The sequence below is a fragment of the Siniperca chuatsi genome, linkage group LG12 (assembly GCF_020085105.1).
Source record: "Siniperca chuatsi isolate FFG_IHB_CAS linkage group LG12, ASM2008510v1, whole genome shotgun sequence".
In the NCBI taxonomy this organism is placed as follows: domain Eukaryota; kingdom Metazoa; phylum Chordata; class Actinopteri; order Centrarchiformes; family Sinipercidae; genus Siniperca; species Siniperca chuatsi.
The window spans coordinates 20,043,747-20,062,143 of NC_058053.1; the positions used below are offsets into that span (position 1 = coordinate 20,043,747).

The following is an 18,397-nucleotide window of genomic DNA, read 5'->3' on the forward strand; positions in this document are numbered from 1 at the left end:
TGAGCATTTAGTCTTTTTATTTACAAATATTTGCCTCATTGCCATTCAGTATGATATATACTTCAAACGGAAACCTGCTTATGTGTACAATCCGCCATCTATCAGTGAAAACTCCAGAAGTGCTATCGAACCAGACGGGTTTAAATATATTTTGAAAGAATTCTAATAATCTTAATTACTTCTCCCTGTTACAAACGAAAAGGCACATAGACATGATAAGAATAGCTTGGTCGACAAACGTGTTAATATCACAAGACTCAGCAGAAAAAGAAACACGATAAAGGAGACGATCCTGCAGGTTCCTTGAAAACTCTCTTAATATCTCTAAAATCTGTCTTAGTGAAGGTCATTACAAAGATCTGCCTCAATAATCTTATAGACAATTTAATGTTTTGACTAGTTTTGTGGCTAAGACATTTAAAAACTCTGGTGCATGCAGAACCCTTACACTTTGTACAACTGTAATACTTGATATGATATAAACACGTTAAAGTAGATAACTACTTAGCAAGCTTACCCTCTCAATTACACACTGAAAAAACACAAATATAATTCTCTCAACTGAGATTTTCTAGAGTCATAAATGGAAGTATGTCCAAACCAAATGTCCCAGCTATTTGTAATGGCTTCAATGTTCACTTTAATGTTCATGGGTTGTTGTCACAAGTAGTCTCTTCATCAATCTGCTGGAGCACAGTCACATCACATAGTGGTTGGCTGGCCAGCTAAAAGAAAACAAACAGCAAGATTACACTTAAAGAAAGCCGAAAACAACACGTCATCACGCTGATTAGATTGATGTACTCACTTTTGAATCGCATGTAGCAGGTGTTACAGTAGAGCTGTTTGTTTCGTATTCTGACTTCAGCCCCGGCTTCTGATCCTCCGAGGTCAGACTTACAGTCGATACACTGAGAAAGTTTAGGAAAGGGAAGAGTTAAAGAGCTACTCAACCGAATTAAAGCTAGAACAAAGTGTCCAAGTCCAGAGGCGGAGGGATGAGGACGGACAGAAGCCCCTTGATTGCGTGTATGTATAGAAAGAGAAAAATGAAGGAAACAGAATAAATGAGTAAAATGTTAAAGATTGGCAGGATGGATCACTGTTCAGATGCAGGAGACCAAACTCAAGTGAAGACCAAAGTTCCAGGAAGGATCAACAACCAGAGTTAAGCGTTGGTAAAAAGAAACAAAGTGAGGGGTTGATTAGTTTGGCTTGCAGGTTTTGGCACAGAAAATCAACTTCGCTCAGCTGTACAGAGATCAGGACCTTGATATTCACCAGGATTTACCAGGTTAGTAATAAAAGAAAAAGAGTCTGGAGTGATCAGGTTAGTTTTTGAGGATCGGCCGGGGTGTGCTGATGATGTGCTCCGGGGCCTACAGGAGCCCAGCTCTCACCTTAAAACAGCCCAAATGATAACAGAGCCCAAGGGACTCGATGATCATGGCAGCTCCCTTTCCCAGCGGGGCGTCACAGAACGTACAGATTTTCTTGCCACTCACTGACCTGGATTACAGAACGTACAGCTGTGATTTGAGAGTTGAGCACACATGCATGACACATGTATGTATTCACACACACACACACACACACACACACACACACACACACACACACACACACACAAACACAAAACACATGTTTACACCGGTATACAACAGGTTTAAACTGATAAATCACTTGTCTGCTAATAAATCTGGCCAATATTGGGCTTTTGTTAAATATTAATTTTGGATGAGGGCCAATCACATACCCTGCTAAAATGGAACAGAAGCTTTTCGATGACCATAGCGCCATTAAAACATTCAATGATGTTTTTGCATTTTTTGAATTGTTCAGTGACCTACAATAACGTCTTTTAATTTAACATTTTTGTGTCATGTATAAGGTTTTTTTTTTAAATTTTATTCCTGACAAGTATAAAATTATGAGGAAACAATGATGATTTATATAAAATTTGGCAGACATACTGGGTAGTGTTAGCTTAACTCTTAAAATATCAGTGCCAGGCTGTTTCTTTACAACACATGAACAAAGAAACACACAAACTCAAAACAATACTGTATGTGCAAGTGAAATCAAACAGGGAAAAATGAGAACAACAGAATAGTCTGAGTATAACCTCTCAGGTGTGAAATGGAAGGTGAACATCACATAAAACAATTTTATATGCAACAGTGTAATACTTTCAAAAGTAGAACAAGTGAAAACAATTTAGGTTCAGTTGCCCTTTGCCACCATTCCCCATCCAAAGTTATGGTTTAACAACACCACCTGGACTATGATTATGAGACCCAGTATACCAGTGAGAGGTTAGAGGCAGCTTGTTGGGGGTGTTAAGCGAAGCAGCATTATTGATTTTACCTGCTCCGCTGCTGAGGGGCGCCTGCTTCAGAAGTGGGCTCTGGAGAGGTGGTGGGTGACGGTGAGGAGGGTGAGGGGGAAGGCGACTGCTGGGACCAAGGAAACGGGGGGGTTCCTGCCCCGCCTCGGAGGGAGCTCATGGAGTAGGAGGAAGGCAGAGTGGAGGAGCCCAGGGGCCGCTGGGCCCCCGACCTGCCTCCGTAAAAGGAAGTGGTGCCGGAGAGGGCGGAGTGAGGCCGAGTGTAGTTTTGGAAATAAGAGTTGCTTCTGGGTGTCCATGACGAGCGCCAGGAGTTGTAGGAGGCGTCCAAGTTGTCAAGAGACTCGCCTCTGCAAAGCCAACCCGCGCCACACTCACGTTAGCAGGTTAGGAGAGGCATTTAAAAAGTCTGGTTACCATCTGTACCTGTGGCAGTTGTTTTTATGTTAGCATATTTACTAATGGTCAAACCAAATTTGCCAAGGCAAAGTCAGAGTGGTAGCCAGACTAATAAATGTTATAATTTCAGCACACAACATAAGTCAACAGGATATTAGTCAGGGTAAAAAAGCTGACCACCACCATCACACAACAGAGAGGGGACTTTTTACTCTCATACATGCTGGGTAGACTGTACCTGCGCATGGGTGGCACGTCGGTCTCCTTGATGGTTGTGGCGGTGTTGGAGGCACGCTGGCGGATCCAGCTGCTGTCCGTCAGCAGCGGAGTCTTCTTCTTCATCTCGTTCAGGATCTGCTGCCGCTCAGCCTCTGCCTGCGACGCGGTCTGCTGGCCCTTCTTCTCACCCACTCCACTGTCTGTCACTGCACCCAGAGAGGAGAGATAAAGTAAAAATGATGCCATGTGAAATGAAAAGTTTCTGGGAAGTCAAAAATAGATCACAGCTGGAAGAGAATTTGGAAAAGATTGGTTGATGTAGATAAGGTGTTTCCCTAGTCTGGTTCGATCACACCGTTGTTTTGAGTACAATTTAATTATGGAAGCAAAAATGCATCAACCAGAGAGAAATCACACTGCAATCAAATGTTTTTGTCAAATTGTTTTTGCTGAATGTAATTTTCTGGTTAGCTAACTTGATTGATTTACATTTGGCTGGTCAGACTGATCAGCTGATCAAAAGGGGTCATATAATGAGTGCAGATTGGCTGGTTTTCAGATTGAATGGCAAGGCGGAGGTTCAGGGACCAAGCCCACCTCTCTCTGGCTCTCTGTATCTCATGGCACTGAGGATGTTTCTCCTCTCTATCTCCAGCTCTGATGCAGCCCTCTGACTCCGGGCTTCTTTGTCATGCGCACTCCTACACTGCTCTTCCAGCAGCCACTGAGCCATGCCCCCCGGCTGCACACGCGCACCTACAGTAGAGTACAGCCCACATATATGTGCAACAACATTTGTACATGGAGTCATTTATAAAACAGTCATCCAATCCATTGCTTTTTTTCATTTTAGGTAAACTATAGTAGAAGTTAACTAAAGGAGAATACAGTAAATCATGAAAACTGACCTTTCCACTGAGGTTTTTCCTCTTCATCAAGCTGGGGAGATGATTTAGATTTCATCCTGTCAAACAAAAGAAAATACCTGTTAGAGCCTGATCAAAAAAGAAAGTAATCATACTTAGCTAATTTTATAGAAGCCACAGATTTTGTTTCTCAAGTGTTCAAGTATTTCGATATGTCAAATACCAAAGTGAAAAACTATATATATTTTTTGAATGGTTATAATGGGAAACTGCTGATTGCAGACCAATCACAGGTAATTCCCATCTCAGCTGGAGAACGCACTTGCTGGAGGACTTCCAATTTCAGGACCTTGAATTCTCTATAAAGAGACATTGTTGGAATGATTTGCTTCAAATGGAGCCAGCAAGAAACAATGCAGTGAACACCTGGACACATCAGCTATACAGTGAAGATGTGACAGTTTTGTTTTGTACTGAGAAATGTGTTGAAAATATAACAAAAGAGCTTCAAAGACAGACATGAATAAATAAACTACATTATGTATCTACTGTAATGTTACCTCGTGTATATGTTTTCAGGTTCGGTTAAAACATGAGTGACAAATTGTTCTTGTTTGTTAGAAACTGGTGTTGGTGTTTGGCAGGATTATATGCTTATTTTGGTACAATTCAGGCAAGAACAAATTGTGTTGCCAAGATGACTCCTGGTTGAAGAATGAGAATTGTATAAAGGACTCAGAAAAGGTGAACTTGGAGCTGAAAACTAAAAGCTAAAAACGTGGGGAAGCTAACGTGAAAGCAACATTTATTAATTTAGGAGTTAATTACAAATACAACACAAAATACAGTCCCCCTATTTAGCATTTATAAGTAGTATAGAAACATTTATGGTTCATAACACACTATAATGTAGTTGTAAGCAGATATAAGGACATTTCTAAGTGCTTATTAAAGTGCAGTATTTGTCAGTAATTAGAACTTCTCCTATGAAGACATATTATTACAACTGTGTTTTACTATATTGTCATTCATTATTTGTTTATACAGCAGCCTCCACTTATGGGTGCCCACAGGAGGAGTTATAGTTGTTGGCAAATACATTAATAAAGACTTACTGTATATCTGGTAACAACTACATTATAGTGTGTTATAAACCATTTATTAATTGTTTACATACTATACTGCTTAAAAATGCTAAACCGGGGGACCTGAAATGAAGTGTTGCCAATAATCAATCAAAATAGGGTATGAAGAAAACATGTACTGCATAAAATTATGTGATGTAAGAACATATTGTATTAGTGCCAATAGCTGATTAGCTCAATACAGAAAGAAACAGATGCAGATGCAGTTTGACAAAAGCATACACAATCCCTCCTGTACTAACCTGTCGGTAAAGGACAGTGGAGACTGGACATTGGTAAAGACATGGGAGCCACCAGCCCTTTTGTGATGGTTAGTGTGTAGAGAGAGGTGGGATGAGGGGTTACAACACAAAGGTGGAGGACAAAGCACATGCAAACACATTAGTTGCACTTATGTTAATGCACAGACAATAAAACAGGTTATGTTTTACACTTCAATGTGTTATTCTAGTACATTTAAGTTATTATCAACATGATGGACAGATGAGGAGGACATGGGAGTAAAGTGTGAGGATAGTACAGGATAGTAGGAGGAGCAGTGTCTCTACTGACCACTGCTGCTCGAAGGCTCCCTCCCGCTCTCTGCGCTGCTGCTCTGCAGCTTCCTGCCGCCTCCTCTCCTCCTCCTTCTCCTCCTCTCTCCTCCTCTGCCATCTCAGCTCTTCCTCCTCCCTCTTCTTCCTCTCCTCTTCCTCCTGCCTTTCTTTCCTCTTTCTCTCCTCCTGGAGACGCTGTAGCTCCCGCTCCTCCTCTTCCCTCTTCCTCCTCTCCTCTGCCTGCCTCTGGTGCTCCAGCTCCTCCTTCTTCTTTCTCTCTTCCTCTATCCACAGAGGAGAGGTGGGCTGGTTGATGGGAGAGAGGGGAGAGTGTGCGCTGACGCTGTGGCTGTCCACCTCCAGGATCTCAGGCTGCCAGAGAGAAGGAAGGACAGAAAAGAGGAAGCATTTGACACATGATGGCATTAAGTACTCTAAACCTTTATTAACCTCCAGGAGGGACCGCAACAACAGTGGAGAAACTTATGTCTTCTCCCAGCAATCAGACCAGTGTTTTGAAACTCCATTCGAAGGGGAGTTTCTGTTGCAAACCTATGAGCTGGAAAGAGTAAGCATAGCCACACAGGTTGTGTGTGCTGTGTGATTATCCACGACTAGACATTGTTCTGCTCTCATTCACTGTCTCTTATGTGAAATAGACCTGCTTTTCAAAAGCCAGAAATACCAGTGCCTGGCCACGTCACTGCTGCATAATTATAGCAATTTCACTATCAAAGCTCTTTGGATACATTTAGATAATTTAGTGCTATGGGCCAGAACTTACTGCCACCTTTTAATGCTCTCCAGCTGTTTCAAGTATTAGCCCATAATTTCTACAAATTAAAATACTTTTGTTACCTCTTGTTGGTCTACGCTCTTGGCAATATCCTGCTGAGCCTTTAGCCACTCCTCCTGCAGTTTCTCCTGGTCACGTTTATATTTCTCCTGGGCAGAAAAACAGGGAAAACATTTAATGACATGCATTGACACAGTTGCACAGACAAAGTCTCCCTGGCACATCATAAAACCAGGCTGTGTATCCAACAGGGAAGACTGGAGGAGTAACAAGCCTTCCCGGCTACATCAGTGCTCTGCTTGGACACCTTTGATCTCCATCCAGAAATAGACCCTCAGAAAAATGTTTTGACAGGATTCTACTACATTTAAGTTGGATATTCGACAGATGCTTTACTTTCAGTTGCCAGAGCGCTCTGTAAAGTTTTTGTTTTGAGCCTATTAGGAGCAGTGTACACTGAATGTGAGGACTTCCTAACCTGTCATTTCAAGCTCTAAGCCTCGTCTCATTGTCAGATGGGACACACAACAGATACTTCCAGATGGGTATTTTAGATCAAATGGATTGTGAGGTTGCTTCATTTGGTATTTTCAGCTTTATTAATCGACTATACAGTCAGTTGCCAGTTTGTTAGGTACACCTGGCTAAATCTAATGCAGTCTAATACAACAGCCCTTCAATAAATGCTCTTCTCATGAAGGTTATATTTTTCAGTTTTTGTTTAAACTGATTTAGAGAGGTGTTGATTAAACTTCATGGTCATTTTGGTGGGTGTTTTTGGTGCTATTGAATTGTAATGCATTATACTGAGAGGTGTTTCTTATATTTTGTCCACCTTGTTTCTATCAATGAGTGCAGGCCACATATTAGAATATTGTGTATATTCAGTACAAATTAGTATATGGTCCTAGTCTTTATCAGAATCAGAAAGTCTTTATTGTAAAACGCAAGGAAATGGAAATTCGTCTTTGACATGGCTCACACAGATGCACATAATATAAAACAAATGCAAAAACATACACATTACATTAAGTGCATTGCATCAATACTTGCATGTTTATTTATATTTTATATTTGCACTCTTTCCTTTGTTTTGCAACTGCTGCACAACAATTTCCCTCGGGATAAATACATTAAAAAGAGTTTATATTCTCTGACTTTTTATTCTATTTTTAATTCTATTTTTTAATCAGTTTTTATGGCTTTAATAGTATTTTGTTTTCTTATCTACCTCCTTGAGTGGCCTTATTGCATTGTTTTGTAATTTATCTGAATTGTTGCTGTAACAGCGAAACTTCAACTTTCAGTCAGTATAACACAACACAATTTAACAGCACCACAAACTACAGAATCAACACCAGAAAAACTGGCAACTCTGCATATTGTAATATACATCACTGCTACGCGAGTACGCCTTTATGTACCTGTAGGAGGCGCTCCTGTTCCTTCTGCCATTTTTCTTGTCTTCTGCGCTCCTCTTCTGGGTCCCAAGACCAGCGACTGGAAGACAGAGTGATTGAAGGAACAGGTATCTGCAGACAGAGAAGAAAGACATACAGTATAACTGCTTGTACATTCAATCTAGCAGATTGTGGCATGTGACATCATCAAACTAATTGATGCAAGTGAGAAATCAGCTGGCACGCCCAGTGTTTACTAGCTGTTGTTTCCTAACACCGCTAGGTGCTCCTGATGACGGTTTTAAAGTAAAGCTCGAAACTGCAAATATGCCTCTGTCCATTTCCATTTTGGGAGTAACTCTGAACCAGCATACTGTATAAAGTAAACTAGCAATGCAGTCCTTGTGAGATTCTTGATAATGGATCTGGGCTTTGTACTGTAATAACTGTGGTATCTGCTTTCAAAGATGTTGTCATCCTATAAGAGCAAACACAACAGAGACAAAAATACCCTTTATGCACTGATAATACTACTCACATCTGGCATTGCAGACTCCAATCCTCCTTGAAAGGAAAGAAAATCATCCAGTCAATATTTTGGGCATGCACAGGCAGAGCAATAGAATAGAAGTTAACCTCGAGGACATAAACTGTAGCAACACAAAGTTGACAGGCTTATTAAAGTTTCAACTTGAATTTTAAGTCAAGTACCAATTCATCATTAAAAATGGGTTTAAAACCACAACAGTAACTGGTGTTTTCAACAAGCCTTGAGCAACAAAGGTCAAATTTCACCTACTAGGATTTATTAATTCTCTCAATTCAATATCACCCACTTGACATTTACATCGGATGCAAGCCCAAAAGTTCTGAATAGGAAAATCAATAAACTGATTGTGAAGACAACAAGATCAAACAAATAAAGAAAAACACACATATCAGCAGCATGCATAAGATGCACACAAGTACAATGCAGCCAGTCTGAAAGGCTGAAATACGGTTCAATACATGCATGCCAAGAGAGCAACAGGAATGCTTTTAACTTCATGCGCAGCAAAGCTAAAAGTGTAACCATGTGTTAAACATGGACACCATTCAAAAAAATACCACAAACACAACAGGATTCAAAGATTTGTATTTGTGGTTGGTACGCTGGCGTAGTGTCTGACATGCTGTCCAGCCTTTGGAGCTGAATATGTTGCTTTTATACACAGACAGTTTTATATGTTCTTTTCATTTTATTGTATTTTATGGGGTCTCTTCTTCACTACAAAAACAATAAGTTGTGAAATCTTGTGATAATGAACGGATGATTTTTCTCCCTTCATCTTAAAAATAATAAAGCTAAACAAAGTTTGTTTTGTTTGTGAAGAGACAATTCCCTTAATTTGCCACAAAATATCACTAGACTCCCTTGGTTTGAAAAGCATGTCAGTCTCCCAGGGTGTACCAAGCGAAGGTGAGGAGGTCACTGCACACTCAACCCTGTTTACCACAGAGGTAGACCAGCGCACTGACACTGGGCCCTGAGCCACCTGAAGGAGGGAGGGGGCACAGCACAAGGGTTAAGCTGTCAAAAAAATAAATAAACAAATGGAATAGCCCCAAAACAGAGTAATAGAGAAATCTATTTTAATCCTGACAGCTCATAATCAGTTGATAATAGGTTACTTATCAATTGAACATGAAGCTGTGACTAAAAAGAAACATGCAAAAAGTCCTTGGGAATCTGAGGAATTCAGTGACACAAAAGCACAGAGAACCCAGCCATCAGATTACACAGAAGTCATTATTATTAAGAGCCCCGATTCGGTCAGTTTTTTTTTTTTTTTTTTTTTTTTTTTTTTACCTTTTTCAAAAAACTCTGACCTCCGTTTTAAGTTTTTCATAGATATGGGTTCTGACTCTACATGAGAGATGGAAAACAGGATACAGTGAGGCACAGCAGAGAGAAACAAGTTTCACCAGGGAATGTACCACCTTATATTACTAATATATGAATAACACATACAGTACATGCTGCTTAAGATGTATCATAATGCTACATTTCAGATTATGGTTTGTTACATAACTTTTTTATATACAGTTAATGTCCATTAATATTATCTACAATAGTCCAGTGTTTGCAAAGTAAACTAAGTCCACAAAATGACACCCCCTACTGGTGTGTTTTTGTAATCAGTACAGAAATAATCGGCAGGATCAATTTCATAACCTTTCTGATTGTGTGCTCTGCTCTTTACCTTTGTTCCTCATGGTCACTGACTCCTCACGAAAACCTCCATTAACTCCGTTTGAAGCCGCATCCTGCAGGGAGACATGGCAGGGCGCACGCTAATTAAAGAGGCGCTCGGACAGAAACAAACCAGGAATAAAACTTGATCAAACCTGAGTCAACCTGAGTGATTCTGGGTAACTTACAACGGCTGGGAGGGCGGGGGCCTCTTTGGACGGCAGCATTTCCATGGAAATGCATGAGGTGATATCCAGGTTGGAGTTGACAGTCTTTGTGTCAGGGGAACCTAGAAGTATCAGATGATCCGTACTGGTCAGATTGATGGTCTTATGGCTTTTAAATAGCAGGGAAGGTTGATCTCTGTCCCAGTCTGCATGCAGACAACGCAATGGCAAAAAATGGGATGTGTGTTTGCACATAAAACCACATGTTTTCTGTGCCTGTGTGTATGTAGTATTGGTTCTGTATATGTGAAACCCAACATTTGACACAGAATTGCCTATTTACATAAGAACACTATAAAGCAGGCGACAAGGTTGCTGTTATGGTGTTATAGAGAGCAGCAGGGTGTGACAGAGAAACCACCTTCCCCAGCCATGCAGCCTATTAAAGCTTTCATAAAACCACACAGTGTTTGTAACAGGCTCACAACCACTGGCCTTCACTAAACTATTTCAACAAGTAGTGTTAGTTCAAGTGAGCTACTCTGGGTGGTTTATTATTTTTGTAAGATGACACTGACGTATTTGGAATAAGTAAGCCTGTTATACTAACACTGTGAAAACAGCACACTCAGAGGACCAGGAACCTGAGCTGGACCTGAGCTGGGTTAGTTCTCCACAAGGAAAACACGCATGGATACAGAGAGGAATGCTGATGAGACAGAGAAGGCAGCAAAAAAGAAGAAACAACCAGTAGGAATAAAAGGAGAAAGAGAAGAATATGGAAAAGACAAGACGAGAAAAACGCACACAGAAAGAAATAAAAACCACTGAGGTGAACACAATAATAGTCTTCCCTTGTCAGATGAGAAAAAAAATTACAGGTCCTTCACCAGCTGTCATGAGATCATTCATGGATGATTTCACAATAGTTTACGGACCAATTTAAAGTGTCAAAACTGTTTAGCAACGCAAGCAGCATAAGCAGCACTGTCAGTTCAGGAATGCAACCCTTTAAGTGGTTCAATTCAATCTCACGCAAGCAAACACACACACATGAAACACACATACACACTCAGATCACTCACTGTTCTTGCCATGACGGCGTATATCCATGACCAGACTGCCCTCCTGCAGAGACTCCTCCATGCAGGACTTCCAGTCTGTGTAGCTCATTTCTGCCACCTGGTGCCCGTTCACTGTCAGCACCTCGTCTCCGGCCTGAAGCTGGCACATCTCTGCCGAGCTGCCTGCACGAGACAAAAACGTCATTAGCAGCAAAGAAACTACCAAATTCTACCACTGCAGTGGCCTGGTTGGTTATCATAAGAGCCATTATTCTTGCATGAAACAGTGGTTGTTGTAATTTCACTGAAATTGAATTTACAAGAAATTATGAGAACATGTAGGACTGACTTCTAATACAGTTTTTATTCTCACCAGTATAATCCTCCACATATAACATTCACAGTTAGACAATTCAATTCTATATCTGTGGCTTGACATGAGAATCTTCATTCACTGATGTAAAAGAATCATATTACAATAATACAACAAGAATTTTGATGAAAAAACCTAGAGCAAAGTGATTATTTTGAGCTTTTTGACAATGACATTTTTACTTGCACGTTACTCTTTTATAAAAGCAGTTTTTCATTTGGATTATTTTAGATAGAAATGTAAGCTACTAAGAGTCACAAACTTCTTTTCTTTTCACTACCACCAAGTGAAACAAGACAGGACATATATTACATATTTACTATATTTCTTTTATTAACAATGTGGTATACAATTTTGATTATGATTTTGTGCTGCATGGCTTACTGTTCATGTTTAACGTGCGATATAACCATTTTACCAACTTTTAAACTATTTCTATTAACATCCTATTAAGATATAATTACTATTACTCATTGCTCTGCATGGCTGATGTGTGCAAAAGGTTCTGTTGCTCTATACTGCTTTGCATAGTGCGTGCTGAATATGGTCATTGAACTGTTGCATTTGCTTCTTCCTGCTGCTTTGCATGATATGGCCTATGCATGCTGATTTTGTTGCTTTTGTTGTCATTTGGGCATCTAACTGTCTTACGGTTATTTTTCTTAACCTGTCACTTCACTGGTTTTAGAACATCTCTCGAGGGACTGCAGTTGAAAATTAGCCAGCTGGCTAACACTGACACATTTACAGAAACGTTGATTAATGTGTGTTGTCCTTATAAATAAAGAAAATATACATAACACAATGGGTGATTTGATAAGGTTGACACGATACATACAACGACTATAGCGGACAAAGTTATGCTTAAGTAAACTTTAGGAAACTGGTGTGACAAAGCTAGAGTTCATGTATTGATGTGGGGTGTGTGTGAAACCTTAGTAAATTTCACGAGACACTGTGAAAGTGGGAAAATCTCAGTAGAAAGAGAGGCTCAGACCCAGCAGATCTGACCCAGATAGATGCTGCCCTACATAGGTCTGGCATCGCCACTGCAATGGACTCGAAACCTTGCTGACGACTAACCAGCAGTGCAAGGCTGTAAAATATAACAGCACTGGTTTCCATTACATACTGTATCCATACCACTGTACTATATCTGTGAATACGTCAGTCAGCTTTAGTGAAAATATGACTAAGTGATCTTTTTCCACTGGTTTAACCACTGAGAATGTTGGAGTTTAAGGTTGCCAGTTTGGCTGACCAGCACACAGTATATTTGGAAGGTGAATAAAGCTCTACCCATACAATTCAAATCCCATTGAAGGTATTTTTCTCAACTGTCTCTGCTGTTACCTGGCTGGATGGACGTGACGCGAGCTCCTGTCGAGTCCCAGGACGCCTGGAAGCCAAAGTCTCTGCTGCTGTTGGGCTTCTGGTTCAGGCTGATCCGCATCTCGCATTGGTTCTCCTAGAAAACAAACACCAACACGGGAATAGAGATGAACAACAACTATTCACATACACAAAACAGCTTTAAGTGCAGAAATGTGGTCCTGACTTTCCATCGCTCTGGATCAGCATGTCAGGTTGTGTGCCTGTGTGTACGCAGGCCTGCTTTGGCAAGAAAGCCTTGTATTAATCATTTATGGCTGTTGATTAAATTCCAACCTGTTGCTATTCTTTAATTCCTGCAGTACAGCACACATTTTTAGGCAACTTTTACATAAGAAAAGAGGTTGAAGCAAAAATCTGATTTAATGACACATTTGGGTTCACTAATTATTTACCACAAAGCTACAAATACATTCACTGACTGTTCATATTGTCAGTATTTAATATGATTTGTGTAACAAACACATTCATTATTTTTCAATGCCTTAAATATACAAGCTGATCTGTTCAGTCAACAGTAGGTAACTTGAGTACCTGGCTGGTTTCTTTGGCTGGGGCAGGAATGACTGGGGCTTCGCTCTTGACCTGAGGAGCGACAGGTGAAACACTCTGAATGGAAGTGATGCTCTTTGCTGTGGTCTCGTCTTCTTCCTCCTCCTCTTCTTCACTGCTGCGGGCCGAGCTGGACTGAGAGTGAGTCTCGTCCTCAGAGGTCATAAACTGGTGATAGCGGCTCGGCACAGACGACTTCTTAGAAGCATCGACGCCGCCATTGACACGCTTGTGAGAGTCGTCCGTCTGTACGGGACGAATGCAGATTTTCAAGAAATGCAGAGATTGAGTCTTAAGAATAAGATAACGTAAATTGAACTTGAATAACACAGGGCTGTTGATTACAAAATAATCAATTTAAATCTGTAAAAGACCTTAGAATGGGGGGAAATCAGCTAGGGAACATGTCAACTCTTTAAGTGACTGTGAAACTGTTTCAAGAGTCTTCACATTCTTCACCTGACAGTCACTAACTGATCTGATTAAACAAAATGTATTTTCTTTCATTTACTATAACAGTAATGATTGCTGATGAGGGAGGCTGAAAATAGCAGCCCTTGTAGTTGAGTTAGCATTATAAAAACAGTAGCTTCATCCATTATTCACACAGTAATCAGATCAGACTCTTGGGTAACATTGATGTACTCAAAACTATTAACACTGTACCTGACCAACAAGACAAAGATTTCTTACTGCCCAACGAACACTGTCTCCTCCTGCCCTCTAGATGTCCTCCAGCCCCTTGTGCTGCACTAGTAGTTTGTATTTAGTTGTAGAATGATCTAGTACTCACTGTAAAGGCTCTGGGAAGTGAGGTGAGGCGGGACGACTGGGTCCCGAAGGGCCTTGGCGTGACAACTGAGGTTAGACGTGCGCTATCCGATCTCTGGTAGCTCCTGGGGAGGGAGGTGGAAACCTGAGACACCCCGGGAGGCTTGGGTTCCATTGAGCTGAGCTGTGGTTGTTGTTTGTACAGAGAACCAGAGGAGGGGGCCCCCACCTCAGTCTGTGTGCCCGACAATGGGCGCCTTGGCTCGGGCACCTTTTGCATGGAGCTAGAAGAGGGGACAATGGTTGTGGTCTTCTCTGTCTTGACAGTGCTAGTGTGTTCTAAGACTGGACTCCTCTGTGAAGGTGCAGCTGCTGGAGACTGGGATCTGTGGAAAGATCTGCGGCTGGTGGGAGTGATGGCGGTTGTGGCGTCGCTGCCTGCAGGATGGTCCACAATGTCAACTTCCTGTGAGGTGGGAGGGGAAGCAGCCCTGCCAGTAGCTGGGGAAGCAGCGGGGGGTTTGTCCTCTTTCAGAGGGCATTCAAAGGAATAGTAAGGGGTGTCAATAGTGTAGCTCCTGGTAGGAAGGGTTTGGGTACGTGGGAAAATGACAGGTTTCTCAAATACGTCCTCACCGTCGTCCAGGTAAGAGAGAGATCCGAGACGACCACCAACGCTGTTCTTTACTTTATTTTCTCTGTGGACCGGACAGAGGAGGAGATGGGGGATGTGATAAAGAGGTAAATAAGAAAAAAGTGGACAGTGATGGGTAAAATTACAGATGACAAGTGAAGTGGAGGAAAAGAGAAAGAAGAGCACAGGTTGAAAAGAGGAGGGTAGAGAGAGGTGGGGCAAAAAAAGGGGAGGCAGGTTGTAAGCCATGATTAGATTACACTTTCACACTGACTGAAGGCACATTCACTCCTGCACAAATAATCCTGTAGTCTCTGTGTTTAATACCGCAAAACTTCTCATGTGCACTTTTTCTTTTATTACCTTAGCAAAGGATCTCCCTCCGTGGGTAAAAAAGGGTAACAGAGGAATAAATTCAGTGTGTCTTGCTTTTCAATAAAAACCATGATCATAAAATAAAATAAATTCTATAGCATTAAATTGCTCTTACCTCTCCTCTTGCATCTCCTTGAAGGTCTTGGAGATTCTGTTGCTGCTGTACGTGATCTGCTCTATCTTCTCCCTTTCCTCTTTCTTCTTCACTATATCAGAGTTGACACTCCTGCGCCGGCTCTTCCATTTGCTCAGGTCCTGCAGCAAAAGTAAGCCCAGATCACCTCATGCACCATTTCGTAACAATTCAGCTTGGAGCTAGATAAAGCAGACTGGTTGTGTTGCATGGCTAACTGTACAGCTGAAGGGAATGAAGTTGGGAAGGAGAGAGAAAGACAAAAAAAAAAAAGAAAGTGCTACATTTGAAGGTGTTCTATTTGTGTGCTTTAGGCTCCTCCCGGCTCACCTCCCCTGTGTATTGGGGACTGTGTGACCTAAATGCTGCTTTAAGACTCCATTATTTTGCCATGACACCAATCAGACTGCTGACAGATGCCCCACTGTCACGTCCAGTCATATATATTATGTGGATAACTTTTCATCACTCTTAATCTTTCTACCTAAGAATGAACACTTAGATCACTGGTGTTCAAAAGTGGAGCACCACTGCCCTGTGAAAAGTATTTTCCAGGAATAACTTACACCTCGAGTTTTATATGGATTAAGTCTAGTTATTTTTGTTCTGCGGTCTCTGTCTTGCATCTGACATCTGACTGTATAACATCATAACACCACTTCACATTAATTATATTATTAGTATTTACAGTATGTGGTGTTTCCTGCCACAAACACTGTGATTTGCAAATGAGGACAGTCCATTGCCAGAGGGCAGTGCTGCACCAATCAGTGTCTGCCCCCGTCTCTGGCTTCCATCTAAACAGCTCTCTTTTCACCCTGTGACTGCACCACAACACCTGCTTTCCTGATTGTCGCACAGATCCCATAGATCATGTGCTCACTTTTCACTGCTGTGTTGGGAACAAAACTTCTTTCTGCCATCTTTCTGCCAGAGTCAGCTTGTCTTGATTCGTATAACGAAAATGGTGGGGAGCAAACCGATATCCTCGAGCGTATGTGTGCAGTACACCTATCAGTTATACTCACATCCTGCCACTTATCCTCACTGTTCTTTATCTGCTCACGATACTTCTGCAGCTCTTCGTAGCGAGCCTGCCGGATGATGGTAGGGTCGACCTGGATATCGCTTGTTGATTTACTCCTGTGGAAAGAAAGAGTTTTTAAAAAATGACCCGGGCATCAGCAGCTCAAATGAGAAGTTGAGGGGACCTTTAGTTTGCACATCCGGGTAGGAGCTTTACACAAGGTAAAAAAAGTTTGCAAAATCCAAAATTTTTATTCCACTCCAAGTATGAATGCACCATTTCTGTAGTCAGGTCTCACTTGAGACCAATGAGATCTCGATCTCAATGTATCTTCCTGATTAAATAAAGTAGAAAATATTTGTTGCTGATGCTGAAATTAAATTGGATTAAACCTTTAACCTGTAAGCATTATTAGTTTGCAAACACAGCACACGGGTCAACGTCAACCACAAAAAACTCAGTGGAGTGATTTAAGCTCAGTGGGTTAGTAACAGGTATCACGCCGTCATGCAAAAGAGCAAAGTCACTCAAAGCAAACAGCCTTTAGAAAAATACACTCTTCGTTCTCACTTACCTGTTAAGATTTACAGTATCAGTGTCTGATATTGCTATCAGGGTGCTTAGGCCAGTGCTCAGCCATAACTCTGACTGGGACACAGTACAGTTTAGGTAAATGACCCAGCGTAATGCCTTTGTGTGCATCTTTTCACTTTGTTGCTTAGTCAATAGAGCTTTGTGGTGCAACAAGCCCCCCACCCCACACCCCAACCCTGAACTTGGCCCTGTGCCATACAATACACTGTGTTGTGTGTCAGCATTTAGCAGCTAGAGGGTGAGAACAGCAGCACAAAAGCGGGAGGCGGTGAGGTGCGACTGTAAGAGGCCAGAGCAAATGCAAACGTGCCACATTCCTGGGAGCTCGTATCAACTCACCCGTCGATACTCTCTTGCATTTGCGGCTGTCTAGGAAACCAGAGAGATCCACAGACAATAAAGTCACATTTCTGCAGGGCATTTGACAGTGAGTCTGACAATGGTCTGGTCAAGAGCTTGAGGCCAATTAGTGAATCTCAGACCAGGTCATCCCCAGGTGGTGGGCTTCAAATGTTTGTATACATAGCTAAAACATGACTCTGCTGGTTTTCACGTTATACGATGAATTTATTAGAGTTTAAGGTCTGTATATAGTAGGCTTAGGCGTAGTATCACCTTTCCTTTCCCTGACATTTGGCTGGGGAGGTGTGTAGACATGTATCTTTTTCTAAACAATGCTGCCTTTCTGGAAACTCCAACATGATGTCACTGGAAACATGGCTTTACATATGGAAGTGAAGTAAATCCAGATGGCCTTGACTCAGGTTAAATGGTTGCTTTGTGCGTCCTTGTGTGTGTCTTTTCATGTGCAAACACTGCAATACAGATTTGTGTTCAGGTTACTATGGAGTCTACAAGTCGCATCTTCTTTCAGAGCTGTGGGGAATTTCTATAGGCTTTCATGTCGACTCAACAGACAAGACTACATTTAACAGCCCTGCTTGGTGCTGTCAGTGTGTTCAGGACGTTATGTTTAAATATTACTCAGGCTTGAACCTTTCCACACTCTCATACTGCTGCACTTTGAGCTTTACATGTCAGTGTGAAGTTCCTTCTGCTGAGAAAAACAACATTGTACTGGTCAGATCCATGTTACTGTAGGTGTTAGGTGAGGTCAAGGAATGGCCAATTCAAGGCACTCCATCACAAGGTCATGAAGTCTCTTATTTTCTTTATTAAGCTTGAATATTTTTTCCATTCACAGGCAAACTCGGTCTGATAGGAAAACAAAACCAAAGATAAAATGCAGAATTTGGGTCTGTTTAACAGTGCTCATGATGTACCAAACAATTTGTTAATGATGTCGGGGATTTGTGTAGTTTTGTTCAGAAATCACACTTCAAAAACACAGTAGCAGTAAGTTCAATGTACAGT

General features: G+C 41.4%; 1 protein-coding gene across 14 annotated transcripts in view; it reads right to left on the reverse strand.

Moving 5' to 3' along the window:
- The window catches only part of lmo7a (LIM domain 7a), a 49,104-nt gene continuing 30,707 nt past the window's right edge, over positions 1-18,397 (reverse strand). For 3 of the 14 annotated variants that reach the window (XM_044216474.1, XM_044216480.1, XM_044216475.1), the window contains 22 exons: positions 17,363-17,392; positions 16,431-16,545; positions 15,385-15,524; positions 14,283-14,958; positions 13,472-13,735; positions 12,899-13,013; positions 11,194-11,355; positions 10,130-10,314; positions 9,952-10,015; positions 9,558-9,614; positions 8,247-8,272; positions 7,733-7,840; positions 6,371-6,457; positions 5,529-5,884; positions 5,219-5,275; positions 3,874-3,929; positions 3,563-3,721; positions 2,985-3,171; positions 2,368-2,697; positions 1,401-1,509; positions 809-911; positions 1-725 (listed from right to left, as the gene is read on the reverse strand). In XM_044216474.1, the coding sequence (XP_044072409.1) occupies positions 703-725; positions 809-911; positions 1,401-1,509; positions 2,368-2,697; positions 2,985-3,171; positions 3,563-3,721; positions 3,874-3,929; positions 5,219-5,275; positions 5,529-5,884; positions 6,371-6,457; positions 7,733-7,840; positions 8,247-8,272; positions 9,558-9,614; positions 9,952-10,015; positions 10,130-10,314; positions 11,194-11,355; positions 12,899-13,013; positions 13,472-13,735; positions 14,283-14,958; positions 15,385-15,524; positions 16,431-16,545; positions 17,363-17,392 (3,409 nt within the window). In that variant the 3' untranslated portion in view covers positions 1-702. Of the gene's footprint in view, positions 726-808; positions 1,019-1,400; positions 1,530-2,367; positions 2,698-2,984; positions 3,172-3,562; positions 3,722-3,873; positions 3,930-5,218; positions 5,276-5,528; positions 5,885-6,370; positions 6,458-7,732; positions 7,841-8,246; positions 8,273-9,557; positions 9,615-9,951; positions 10,016-10,129; positions 10,315-11,193; positions 11,356-12,898; positions 13,014-13,471; positions 13,736-14,282; positions 14,959-15,384; positions 15,525-16,430; positions 16,546-17,362; positions 17,393-18,397 lie in introns of those variants that run through there. The other 11 variants (XM_044216483.1, XM_044216486.1, XM_044216481.1 and 8 more) reach the window with 11 other exon arrangements.